The sequence below is a fragment of the Drosophila mojavensis genome, unplaced genomic scaffold, assembly GCF_018153725.1.
Source record: "Drosophila mojavensis isolate 15081-1352.22 unplaced genomic scaffold, ASM1815372v1 contig_82, whole genome shotgun sequence".
NCBI lineage: Eukaryota > Metazoa > Arthropoda > Insecta > Diptera > Drosophilidae > Drosophila > Drosophila mojavensis.
The window spans coordinates 628,066-642,343 of record NW_025318908.1 but is presented as its reverse complement, the minus strand read 5'-3'; the positions used below and the strand labels follow the sequence as shown (position 1 = coordinate 642,343).

At 41.4% G+C, this 14,278-nt stretch overlaps 1 protein-coding gene across 1 annotated transcript in view; it reads left to right on the top strand.

The window, feature by feature from the left end:
- Window positions 1–2,033: 2,033 nt before the first annotated feature.
- LOC6581138 overlaps window positions 2,034–14,278 on the top strand; it is a 30,597-nt gene continuing 18,352 nt past the window's right edge. Inside the window, exon 1 of the mRNA XM_032730266.2 lies at window positions 2,034–2,876. Within this exon, the coding sequence (XP_032586157.1) occupies window positions 2,511–2,876 (366 nt within the window). The 5' untranslated portion in view covers window positions 2,034–2,510. The remainder of the gene's footprint in view (window positions 2,877–14,278) is intronic.

The following is a 14,278-nucleotide window of genomic DNA, read 5'->3' as shown; positions in this document are numbered from 1 at the left end:
TCATAGCTCAAACTCATTAAATGGGTCTGACCAACAAATTTGGCGGCACAGCCGTGCGTATGCGTGATGCGATCTAATGCTCAGAGATATTCCAGCAAACAACATTAAAAGTTTTTATTGCCGAAGCTCCCACTTTTTTGCTGCCTCTCGCTCGCCTTACTCTTGCCATCTCACTCTGTCTCAGTTAATGGACATGCCCTGGCACCCTTGGCGACTATCTTATCGTGCAGACAACAAAAAGCATTAAATTACTTTATAATCCGTTTATAGCTCCAGCCGGAAGTGGCCGAGACAATCACCCACACACACAAACTCACGCACACACACACTCACTCACACACTCACCAGGGAACTAGAAAAGGACATCTCAGCACGTTTTGTGCACACAGTGGAGCCAGCTCAACAACATAATCAAATCAAAGATTATGTTGAAACATTGAAATTACGTACAGAGCCGAGATACAGCACTCACACACACACACACACACACACACACTAGCGCAAAACAAACAATTACAGCTGCACACACACACACACACTCATAGATATCTACACTCAACTGATGAGATGTCAGTAACCTTCCACTAAAACACTGCAAAAACAGCAAAAGTTTTAATTTAAGTTGCGAAAACTGCAAGACTTACAAATACCCTGTAGTAGGATGTAAAAAAATCTTTGAAATTTATAAGATAAATTACTCCATATAGGTGAACTAAACTGAATGTTATTAAGAATTTAAATTAATTTGAATTTAAATTAAATCTTAAATAATGTTAATTCAAATCAAAAATAAACAAGTAAGAAAGCTCTAGTTGAGACTGCTCGACTAAGAAATCTCCTAAACCCTTTTAAGAATTGTTATTTCAATAATTATTTGCATCTTTCTGCTTACACAAGAAACACACACACAGACTAGCATAGACATGCACGCATAAACACGCTTACTATGGGAACTTAATTGTTTAATAACTTTTCTTGTCGATCGACTATGCATGTGCCAAAGCGCAAGTCTTTACTATTTGAAATGCGCCTTTTACAAAGGTGAGGGGGTGAATATAGGGGCTGGGTGTAGAGGGGGTGGTTTAAAGCTTGGAGACTGTAGCTCTAAAGGTGTAGATATAATTAAATAACAAGTTTTCGATAAGGTATTTAATCGATAACGAAACAAATATCGGGAGTTTAGGGTGAATAACGCGTGATATACACGGACCCAGGAAAAAATGTCACGTCTATTGCTCTTATATCTTCAGCGATCGACGCGTTCATTACATTACATACGGGCGTGCGGACGGACAGACAGATAGACGGACAGTGCTAAATCAACTCAGCTCGTCACCCTGATGTGTCTCTGTTTCATCGGTTCCAAGGCTTCCGCCTTACCTCCGCTTTTAAAGTTGTTATGAATTTGGTGCTATCATTGGGAGTTGGTTTTCTTCTCTTATATAATATTTCGAAATTTTTCGCTTCTTAGTTAAACCATTAACGGTTGCTGGAAAGTCTACAACCGTTTTTTAGTTTCCTTTCCTTTATGCATATTTGTATACCCTATCTTCAGTATTTGTTATCTCTTTTTATCAGAATTTGTCATGACTTATTGTCAGAGTCTTGTAAACTCGAATCGATTCCCGCCCCTTCTCGACAGCTTCATTATTACAGGGTATTTTAAAAGACTGCTGCATAGCACGAGGCGCCGCTCGACTGCCGCCAAACAATTACACACATAAAGCAAAACGCGCTACAACTTTGAACTACTACCCGCTCAACGTAACGACGTAACATGCCCCTTGCCACGCCTCGCAACAGAAATCACAACAGCAGCCGCAGCAGTCGATGCAGAACCAGCCAACGTAAACAGGCAAAAATCTTTGGTTCATTCACAAGCAGCTGCCAAGGGCGCACGGCAGGTGACAGCTTTTTAGCACTCACTGTGCGCCCGACATGCGCAATGCCCGCAGTCAGCTGCTCTCTCCGCGGTCTGGCAACGCTGCACCACCTCGACAGCCCAAGCACAAGCACGGCGCCTTGCTATCAGTTGGCTGGCTGCCCTCGGCTCGTAAGCATCGCGGCTGCTCATATCTCTCACCTGAACTATGCGGCTGTCTGTGTGTGAGAGAGCGTAAGTGAAAGCGTATGCGTATGAGGGTGTGTGTGTGTCCGTTCGAGCGTTTGCGAGTGTGAATTTGTGCGTGCGGGCGCCAAGCTTTTGTGTGCTTAACTACCAACAACAACAGCATCATTGAACCACCTGCCACAGCTCTCTGCTATTTTCAGTGACTGTTAAAAAAGGAGAAATAAATACACACAAAATAAAAGAATCCCAAACTTCCGGCTGGCGATTTGCATATAAAAAAGCGAACGAAACTGTCGTAAACTCTGCTTTAATAGCAGCAAAGAAACACCAGGAGCAGCAACAACAACGACAAGAACGACAGTAACGGTAAACAAGCAAAAACATTTCGCAAATCAACACAGCGCGCAGGAAAGTAGGCAACAGTTTTTTGTTGCGCACCATGGAAATGGACGTCAATCGCCAGACACGCCACAATGCCAACCTAATGACCATATCCGCCCGCTGCTGTGCCAACAACAATGCAACAACAGGGACAGCAACAACGACAGCAGCAGAGAGTGAAACGCCAGCAGCGAGCGGCTGCTGCGGCATCTTAAGTCGTTTGTTCTGCGTGAGCCGCCACAAGGCGACACAGTCCGTGGCAGGCACCGAGTGCAGCCAAGGCGAGCCGCTGTTCATGCAGCGCAAGACGCTGACAGCGCAGCCGGCAGCGCAGCGACGTCGACGGACTCCGCAGGAAATCTATTTCGAGAGTCGCGGCAAGTCCTGCAAGAAGCTATTGAAATTCAATGGCCATTCCAATAAGGTAAGTGCCACAAAAAGCATCTGCAGCTGAATAGCTGAACGAGTGTGTATCCATGTGTGTGTGTGTGTGTGTGTGTGACAAGCCAAGAGATAGACGCCAAGTAGCTTAGCCTTAAGAAACCTATTTGCATGAGGCTAAAGACGACCTCAAAGATTCCTCTGATTGAATTTTCTTTACAAGGGAGAGGGACTTTCATATAGAGTTACGGGATATACATACTCCAGTATGAGTTCTGCTAATTATCAGTAATGTACTAAGGTCGAATTTGAAGATTATCGATAAATATAATGTCTTCTGAGGTAAGTCAGCCAACAATAAAGTATGAGATTGACATATATAAATAAAATAGAATCAAAAATATTCTTTGACTATGTAATACGAAAAAGTAGAATTTAGCCATTCAGTCGACTGCTTGTAGCTAGTTCAAAGCCCGATTCGATGCAGCCTGGCACAGGGAAAAGTCAAACCAATACACAAGTGATTTCACTTCACGGAGCTCACACACGTATTCTGTGTGCGCGCTATTGTTACAAAATTTGGAAAATTTGTAGCTATAACGAGTCGTATGGAATCGTATGAAGTCGATTGTTGGTCTTTTGTTTGTGGCGCCTGTAAAGGTGCACACAGTCACACTCACACACTCACACATTCACACTCACCCCATGTGGCGCACACGCACAAAGAGAATGGAATACTCATAGTAATACTCATATTCAAGCTCATGCCCACAGTCTGAGCACTTTGCATAAATCATCTGGCATTGTGGCTGGGTCGCAATGCGCTTATGAAATATTTCATGTTGTTTAATGCGCCAGCAACTTAAAGCACTGTTGCCACATTCAACACGCCATACGCCACATGCCACACGCCACACGCCACATGGAACTACTTTTTCTATGCTCCCCTGCACTAATTAAAAACGTGCAAAAAGTAAGCCAATCAAACAGGTCGATGCACAACAATGGCCTACCCAAAAATCGCATATGCGCATATGTGTGGGTGTTATCGTGTGCCCGTGCATGTGTGCACGTGTGGGTGTGTGTGTGCAAGGCTCTCGTGCGCTGCCGGATGCAATGCCATGTGATGGCTGTCCAACCCAGCACTAGGCACGCACTGAAGCGCAAGCAACAGGATGAATTTGTTAAACAACATGAACGTGAAGCTGGAGGAGCTGTTCGGACTGGTCAAGAGCCTGGCTGGCCTGGTGTGGGCTCGACAGCCCTGTTGGAGCCTCAAACACAACTGGCTTCAATGTGAAAAATGGAAAATGAAAAACTCATTCGCCCTATCAAGTGACATCATCAATTTCAGTCAATTTTGCACTGACCAACCGAATGCAGCTGCCACGGACAATAGTAGAAACAGAGGTGGGAAAGGGACGTTGAGCGCCAGAGAACATTAGCTATTTCACCAGACGGAATCGCACTTTGCATGTGCTGCTCGGGTTTGGGACGGCAGAAAGACTATCAGGTCTCTGTGGCCTAGCAACGAAACTACAAGCTGCATTAGAACGGCTCAGTTTCGGTTGCTGAGCCAAAAGATACCCTTCGGCCTGACTGCACATACATATATGTAGGTCCTTATCCTAGAGCATATACCTTTATAGCCCTGAATACATAAAATTTGTATCTAAATGTATTTTGTAATGATGATTTGTGATTTGTAATGATCAATCCAAAGCTAGAGCAGCAACTGATAGATTCAAATGTAACTTCTTGAAATGAAATTCAAGTACAAGTATTTAATTTGAGTGCATGAGATTTTGCCTATCGATTGACGTACAAGTTACATAAGATTCGTCTGCTTTCTAGGAACAATACATATTACATATACAATATACAAGTATTTAATTTGAGTGCATGAGATTTTGCCTATCGATTGACGTACAAGTTACATAAGATTCGTCTGCTTTCTAGGAACAATACATATTACATATACAATAGAATCATCTTCTGCTGCCTGTTACATTTACATAAGCAAAGCCAATATACCCATAATAAATAGAAAATAATAGAAAAATTCTCGCTCGCCTTGTTTCAAGCCAAGCTGTTGCTTCTGGTTTTCAGCCGGAGCAGATAAATCTCTAGGATGATGTTTGTTGAAAGCTGAAGAGAGGGGAGAAATAAATGATCGAGATTGAAAATGTAAAGTCCTAAGACTTTGACTTGAATCGACTGAAACCCATTAGAAACCCATTATGGTATATAAGAGGCGGACAGACAGACAGGCAGACAGGCAGACTGTGCAGATATAGACGCTATGAAATATCTTTAGCCAACTAAACAGATTGGGCTTCAGTGGAATATAATTGCCTTGCCAGGCTTAGTAACTTTATTTGAAAACTTCTGGCGCATCTCATTGCTGACTTTTGCACTTTAATTATGACTTGAAACAGGTTTTCAGCTGCGAACAAATTTAATTCACTTCATGTAATTAAAGCTGCTTTAAATTTTCCATGTTGCTTAAGGGACACAAGCTTGAATCCTAATGACTTACATATAGTAGAATGTAGCTCCGAGCCAAGCAAACTTCTATTAAGTCCTATCACGACCTAAAGTTTTGTTTGTGCCTAATTAAATTTTAAGGAAATCGAATCCAGGGTCGGGTCGGAGTCTCAGTGGACGCGCATTTCTGTGACTTAACCCTTAGGTCAGCGCTCAGCTTACATCTCAGCCCACTCATCGATTTTATAATGAAGCTCTATAGCAGATTGAAGCCAAATGTTTGCTTCACCACAACGGACTGCACGGGGTGAGTGGAGCACGAGACACCGTTTGCAACCACCGAAAAAACCTACCCCGACGAATATTCGGATTATTTTGCATTACGGAAATTTGAGGGCGACGCCTCGGTTGTGTTACCTTCAAAAGCGCCCTAATGTCATTACTTTTATGTCATCACCGGAGCTCCGCGTGTTCCGTGGCAGCCTTGAAGTGCATTCGCATCCCAAGATGCCAAGGCCAGGCGGAGGACAGAGCTTGAACTGTGGACCAAATGTGTGCCTGCACGAGCTTGATTGCAAAACAAACTCAATTTATTAGCAAACACATAGATCTTGAAAATCATTCAGAAGAAGCCGTCTTCAGCTAATCAGCTTGAAATATTCTTATGCAGATTGAGCCAATTTGTTGAAAATTCAATTCTTCATTTTAGGATGTAATTACGATACAAATAAGTTAATTAGATCGACAATATTAAGGGTTTATATTTAAAGAAAGACAGCAATGGCCCCCTTATAATATGGGAGAGTGCCAACAATGGCCACAATGAGGTCTTGTAAATAAATAAATAAATTATATGTGGGCTTAAAAAATGGATTCATTAAAGTGAATCAAATTCAAACCTTGAGGTCCTACATATATTTTATAACTGTTAGAGCTATACATTCAGTCAAATAAGTTCCCGGAAATTCTCATTTTAAATTTTCCCCGTAAGAATATTTCTAAAAAATGTTTTCCAAGGCTGGCACAACTGTCAGCCACTATTCTGTGAATTTTTAATGCTATGTGTCATTTAGTTTGGTTACGGCGTCATTAGGAACAAGTCAACCTTTTGTATGCGTTGCGATTTTTACTATGGATAAAAATATCGAATAAAGAGTTTGTGTGAAATTTGGTGTTATATAAATAAATATATATTTACACAAATATTTCTATTCCTTTATATATATATAAATAAAGCTGTAGTACTTTTTACTAAGATTTTAGAATGATTTTATGCTTTATGCATTACTTATCAAATATATTCTATATTTTTACGCATTTAGTGCTTTGTAGAACTTTAAATTCACGAGCGTTCAATCTTCTCGAGAAATTTCGGTAGTGCAATTTTCTGTCAGTTGAAAGTTTAATTTTGAGGACATACTTGAAGAAAATTGATTGAATTGCATGCACATATATATGTGCTGAAAGATGCTCATATGCAGTGGAAAGCTTGGAAAACTTCGCAGGAACTGAAGAGAGCTAGCTGCTGCTCCTCAATTGCAAATATTCAAATGAAATGAAATATTTCAGCCCATCGACCGACGCTTGTCTTTCTGATTAAACAGCAGCAGAGAGTAAGCTTCAGTATTTACCCCGTATAAAGCATTTACGTTTAATTGTTAGCACTTTGTGCACAAAAGTGCCTATTACGAAGTAAACAAGCCAAAACTATCCAAAAGTTTGTGGTAAGCGGCTTAAAAGCTTCAGTTCGTTCAGATCAGAGTGTCGGAGGAACTTGCCCCACTCACTGATTGCTGAGCAGTCTTGGCCAAGTTTGCACTCGAAAGAAATCATCATGTGCCAACATTAGTGACCCGGCGAATGCATAACAGACTAGCTGGACCTAGTCCTTCGTCCTTTCATCGTCATCCATAATTATGCTGCAGCTAGCAGTTCAGCTGCTGGTTGCCATTGGCCAGTGGCCAGAGGCTGGGCATAGGGCTCAAATGCAAATGCAAAGCAAGCAACTGCCCCGGCAACAAAAGCCCAAAGAGCTCAAATAAAAAAGGGTATTATAAAATGGACAGCCCTCGCCTGCAAGCGGAAGTGACTGGCCCATCTGTCCGCCTTCCTGTCCCCTCCCTCTCTTTCTGACCACTCTCTTTCAAACTGTCGCCTCTGTCAGCTGCAGTAGCTGAGTGTGTGAGTATGTGTGTATGTGTAAGTGTGTCTGTGTAAGTGTGTGCGTGTAAGGCTGTGTGAGTGACTGTGTCGCTTTGAGCTCGTCGTGCTGTATGCGAGCATTGTTATACCCGTTTCAGCTATGAGTTTACTGATACTGATGATACTTCCATATACATATATTTCAATATATCATATGAGAGTCATATATGAGCTCTTCAAGCGACCTATTCGTTTAGAATTGGGTATTTGGGACTCGAGTTTATTACATTAAACACTATAGTGAACAAGATATATTTAGTCAACCGACTTGGCTTGATATATTAGGGTCTTCTAATATTCTTCTTAATATTACCTTAAGCTCGATTGTCGGCAGTGGTACAACTAATGAAATTCAAGCCAAGTGCAGGTATCACTCGGGCGAGCTGTTTGATTTTGTCCCAAAATCTTATAAACCAAGTAAGAAAGCTCCAGTCGAGTGTGCTCGACTACGAGATCCCCTAAACCCTTCGAGCAATAGCTATTTCAATAATTTTTCGCGTCTTTCTGCTTACACAAGAAACACACACACACATGCACACAAACATACACAGACACATACACACACATGGGCTGCAGTGTGCGCTTACTATGAGAACTTAATTGTTTAATAACTTTTGTGGACATACGATCTTCATGAAACTTTCTGATCGCAATTATAACCATAATATGCGTGCACTTGGCAAAGCACAAGTCTCTAATATTTGAAATACGCCTTTTACAAATGTGAGGGTGAGGGGGTAGAAATAGGGGTGGAGGTAAATTTTAACAAAAACCGAAATTGTATAAAATGCATATCAATATACATTCAAAATTTGGAAACTGTAGCTCTAAAGATGTATGAGATATAATTTTCTAACTGATTTTCGATAAGGGTTTTTATCGATAAAAAAGACCGGGATGATTTATCGATTTTTAGTGATAAACTCGATATCCGCGCTGTAAATACGGACATTTTAAAAAAATTTGAAGTCTCTAGCTCTTATATCTTCTAAAATCGACGCGTTCATACATACGGACAGATCGACAGATGGACGGACATCAATGTTTCCCATTGAAAATGGTTTCAGGGTATAAAAAGTAACAAATATCGCATCAACATTGTAACGTTGTAATTGTCAACGGACAACGGGAAGCAAGTGAGAACGGGGAGCTGAAGTTGCAAACAGTTGACTGCTGCCACAAGTCCTGCAGCCCGTTAAAGTGCCTCAGCCCAGTCGGAAAGTATGTGTGTTAGTGTGCCTTAACAAGAAATCGCGTTGCGTGAGCTGTGCAACATGTAGAGCCCTTGGCTTAGAGCTCAGAAAGCCACAAATGGCGACACCCAGCGAACTGCAAGTCCCAAGCCTGATGAGCCTCGGCATCCTATCGGAGGACCTAGCTGACATCATCAAGCCCGACTGCTCGCATTATTAGAATCAGGCCTGATTAAGTTGGGCCGAAAATAATCTGGCGCCAGCGACAAAAACTCAATTCAAGAGCAAATTTATTCCAATGTCGACGTATGGCCCAACAAAAGCATCACACACAAAAAATTGAGAAAAAGGAATACATAACAAGTAAGAAAGCGCTAGTCGACTAGCTGCCCGACTACGAGATCCCCAGAACCCGTCGAGCAACAGCTATTTCAATCATTTTTCGCGTCTTTCTGCTTACACAAGAAACACCCACACACAAACACGCACACAAACACACAAGCACACACGCACGCACACACACAGGACCCACGCATAAACACGCATTGGCTGCAGTGTTGGCTCACTATGGGAACTTAATTGCTTAATAACTTTTCTTGTGGATATACTATCTTCATGAAATGATGATGATGATTCATGAAATGATGATCGTGATTATAATAATGAAATGTGTGCATTTGCCAAGCACAAGTGTCTAGGATTTGAAATACGTCTTATACAAAGGTGAGGATGAGGGGGTGGATATAGGGGTAAATTTTAACAAAAATCGAAATTGTATAAAATGCATATAAGTATACATATAAAATTTGGAGACTCTAGCTTTGAATATATAAGACATATAATTTTATAACTGATTTTTGATAAGGTTTTTTATCGATAAAAATATCGGGATGAGTTATCGATTTTTGGTGATAAACTCGATATCCGCGCTATATATACGGACATTTAAAAAAAATTGAATTCTCTAGACAGGACAGGACAGGCAGACGGACAGACAGACGGACAGAGCCAAATCAACTCAGCTCGTCACCCTGATCAAGAATATATATATATTGTGTGGGGTCTGCCAAGCCTCCTTCTGCCCGTTACATACATTTCAACAAAACCATTATACCCTGATTTCCCATTGAAAATGGGCTCAGGGTATAAAAAAAACAAAAAGTCATAAAAATGAACCGTTAATCCAAGTAGTTGAGGCAATGGACTCCAAGCCGTTCGGCCCAACCAGATGAAGCATTCGCTCGCCTTTTTGGGAGCTGGCCCCGCACTCTGGGCCGCTGCTGCCAAGTGTTGACGATGACAAGGGTGCTTTGCCGCCTCACTGACTAAATAAAATTGGAATTTATTATCACGATTTGTAGCAAAAAGAAGAAGAAGCTGGACTGCAAGCGGTGGCGGAATCAGCAGCCGAGGCAGCGACAGCAGATAAAAGAGATAGAAGCAGTCAAAATGCCAACCTCGCCCCAACTGCGGCACTTGGCTCGTTTACCAACACTGGCTCATTGGCTACCGCCAATGCAGGCCACCAGGCCAGAAGGGCAGAAGGCCAGAAAGCCAGAAGACGCCGATAAGTAGCCGCTCTCTTAGATTTATGCAGCACGGCACTGATTTAAATGCCAGACGAAGTTTAAATCACGCCTACAGCACTGGCTGCAGCCAAAAAGACTTAACTATGCAATTCAGCTAGTTTATTGAGGCTTGAAACTCACCAACAGCAGCAGCAACATCAACAGCAACAGCGATTTACGCCGGGCCACGCATCGTATGCGTAATTCAAGATGCGGCGTTGGCAAAATCTTGAATAGATAACGATTACTGAACTGCTGAGTGGAAACTTTTACGATTGGGCGAAAGGATGGAGCCGCGGCTGCAGCCCACCATCAGATTGTGAGCCGGCAACTTAATAATTCAATGGCAAATATGCAAAAGCCTCAAAAGCCCGAATTGCATGCGCTAAAAAGTGGACTTAAAATATGAATTTACCTTAAAGCAAGATGTGTTGTTATACTTATGCCACTGAAAAATACCACAAAATCGAATTATAGTCAATGATATTAAAGTATGTTTACATGTAATTAATAATTGACTTGGTGTCTGAAACTAAAGATTTGAAATATCAAGATTGCTTAAAATAATAATAGATAAAGACTCTAGTTCAACTCTAGTTCCAGCAATTCAAAAACAGAGTTCAATAAAAATTGCTGTCGATTTACAGTACAGTTTATCAATTGATTTATCAACATTTTATAAATGAACAAGTAAGAAAGCTCTAGTCGAAACTGCTCGACTACGAACTCTCGCAAGTGATATTTCAACAATTCTTGGGGTCTGTCTGCTTACACAAGAAACAACACATACACACACATAGGCACATAGACACGCACACATAAACACGCGTAAACTGAGCTTACTTTAGGAAGTATTTTAGATCGTTATTATTAAAATGCGTGCATTTTGCAAAGCACGCGTTTTACAAATTTAGTGATAAGTGGGTGTATAAAAGGGTATAGCAGATAAAATTATATTCACGAAAGTGAATTATTATACTTATTCACGAAAGTTAGTATATTGGTTTTGTGCAATGTCCGTCTTGCTATCCGACCGTCTGTCCGTATGAACGCAGCTTATTTCGGCGCTTTTGAAGCTAAAGACTGAAATTTGGAACACATACTCGTGTATATTTCCGATTTATAAAGTGCTAAAGTTTTCCTGATCCGCCTACTAGTGCGTGGCAAATCGGAAAATGCATGATTCTATAAAGTCTAATGACAAAATTATATGTCTACGCCGATTAGGGGCGTGGCAAATCGGACCTGAAGATATAATGATTTTTTAAATTCTGCTATATATTGGACACTATTGATGCCAGAGACTTCAAATTTTGTATATATACTCGCGAATTTCCGAATCTCTAGCTTCAATAGTGCCGAAAAAACTGCGTTCGTATGGACAGACTGACAGACAGGCAGCAAGACGGACATGCACAAAACCAATATACTCTCCTCACTTTCGTGAATGAGTATAATTATTGACAGTCCTTATTCAAGACCTAAGCTCCTTCATTTCCTTAACAGTCTTATATAAGCATCTTGAAACTACTTTCAGTCACCGGCTTACGCAAGTGTCCTTCTGAGCCGTTCGCAGGGCTTATCAGCCTTTGTGTTGCTCACTGCTTTCAATGGATGATATATTTAACTTTAACTTAGTGTAATATTACGCACAGGCTACTCAGCATAATTTATTCTATATGTGTGGCATGTTTTCCTTGTAATGCATCTACAGATCAGTGCCTCGTTTCTTTCATTTATTGGCTATATTTACATTAAAAATGAACCAGACATAACTAAATAAGTCAATTCGGCCACAATTCATTCAATGCGATTCTGAATGAATCGTCCATCCGCATAGTGTTGATCATCATTGAGAGAACTCAGTTTAATAAGTCGGTGTGAGTGGAAGTGGGGGAAGTGGGGAATACAAATATTCTCCGACCATCAACGCTCGTGATGCTCTGCGTCCAAAGGGATTACCAAGGAGGGCGCCGCTGGCTCCCCAAATATAAAACAGCGCTAACACCTGCACTTGCACCTAAAAGGACAAAATACCAGAACCGGCCAAAAAGAACTCGTTTTCGGTTGAGTTGAGAGCAAAGTGCAGGCGCTGTTAAGCCAGCCACGCCCATTCAGATGGGCTGCTTTTTGCTGCTCTTCGAAGAGAGCAGTTTTAGTATTTTGAGCCGAGAACTTTTAGTTAGCTGGTAAAACTAAAATTTGTAGCTGTCAATTCTGCGAAATTTTTTCATTCTCATGCCGTTTGCATTTCAAATGAATGTGGTGCTTGAGTATGGTGTGTATTAGGATATATGTATATGTGCGCGCGTGTGTGTGTGGGTATGCACACACAGTTTCATTTTACCTGTCGGCTCAATGTGCCATTGTTGCTGTTGCTTTTAGACAATGTACGAAGGGAATACATAAATAAAGCATGCTACTTTTTTGTTCCGTTTTTGGCTAAGCTATACAGCTCGTTGTTGGATGAGGCGGTGCCTCCGGCCTGCTGCCACTCGCCAGCCGCCTCCCGCCTTACGCTCGGCTGGCGTGACAAATTGCGTTAAGGCCACGTTAAGCTGCAGGCAAAAGGACGCTCACAAGGACTCAGCTGCCTGCAGCCGGCTGTCCTACTGCTAGCTTAATGCAGTTAATTATTGCAGCATCTACTAAGCATTTGGCCAGAATGCTTTTCAAAATTATAACCGACAGACGCTGCACAGTATCCTGCGCTCTTTATTTCAGGCCAGTTGTGGCATAGACAACAATTTGATGCGGCACACAGCTGCCGCTTGATTAGCTTTGGGTATGTGTGTGCGTATAAGCATGTGTGTATATGTGTGTGGGTGCAATTTCGATGCCACATGTGCTGTCAACAACATTTTTGGCTCTTCCTGAGATTTTAGCCTGGCACCCGATTTTGATGGCAACAAGATTTGTCTGGACCCAACCAGCTGTGTTCTGTGCTCTCATTTTGTCTTTGCCAAAAATCTAAAAAAAAAATGGCTAAATCAAAAAAAGGAAAGAGAAAAAAATAAAATAAAAAAAGATTTGTGCCAAAATTAAAAGCAAATTCCTTGCCAGTCCAAAGACCAAAAAAGCAGCTCAATTTCCAAGAGCCAGTTTAATTCAATTTATTTTATGGCCATGTCCGTGTGTGTACCTTGTATGTGAGTGTATGTCGAGCTAATTCAATGAACTAGACAACAAAACAACTTTAATTTTATGTAGCAGATAAAGCCCTGCGTATCAGCTCGGCTATCATAAAACCGCCTGCCTTTAAAATTTCGTGATACGCGTCAGCAGAGCTCCCGCTAGGCCATGTTGGCGAACGGGTATGGGTGGCTCTTGCAAATTTGACGACTTGACGGGAGGCAGTCGAAGTTAGTCGACCCGCATACACACACATGCAAACACACACACACATGCATATAGACATGCCAGCAACTCCTGATATTTGATGGATGGTATCGCAGATATGTTAACGTGCTGGCAGGCAACGGATTCGCGGAATGGCGACGTATTCAGCGACTTGGCAGCATGCCTTTGATATACGAGACACAATGGGCCTGAACAGAATTGAAAATCAGTAAGGGACAATACACTCCGAGGGAAGCACTTCAACAAAGTAAAAACCGAGACACCATAAAAAGTCTGATTAAATGAAGTCTGATACAAGCCTAAGTCTATTTAGATCAAGCATAAATTCCAATGGCTTTATGTATTTGATATTTTATTTCTACAATTAGTATACATAAAAATGGTATACCTGTAAATGAATACATAATAATCAATGTTTAAAAAAAGTGAAACGCTAGTGGTTAAGCAGCTGCAGTAGAAAGTTCATTTGTAATTTTGACACTTAATAAATTAAATTTGTATGAATTCGCTGTCCAATGCTACTATTTAGCAAAATTTATTTTTAAGTACATCATTTGAGCAAGTGGAAAGCTCTAGTCGAGACTGCTCGACTACGAGATCCCCGAGCCCCAGCAACAGCTATTTCAATCATTTTT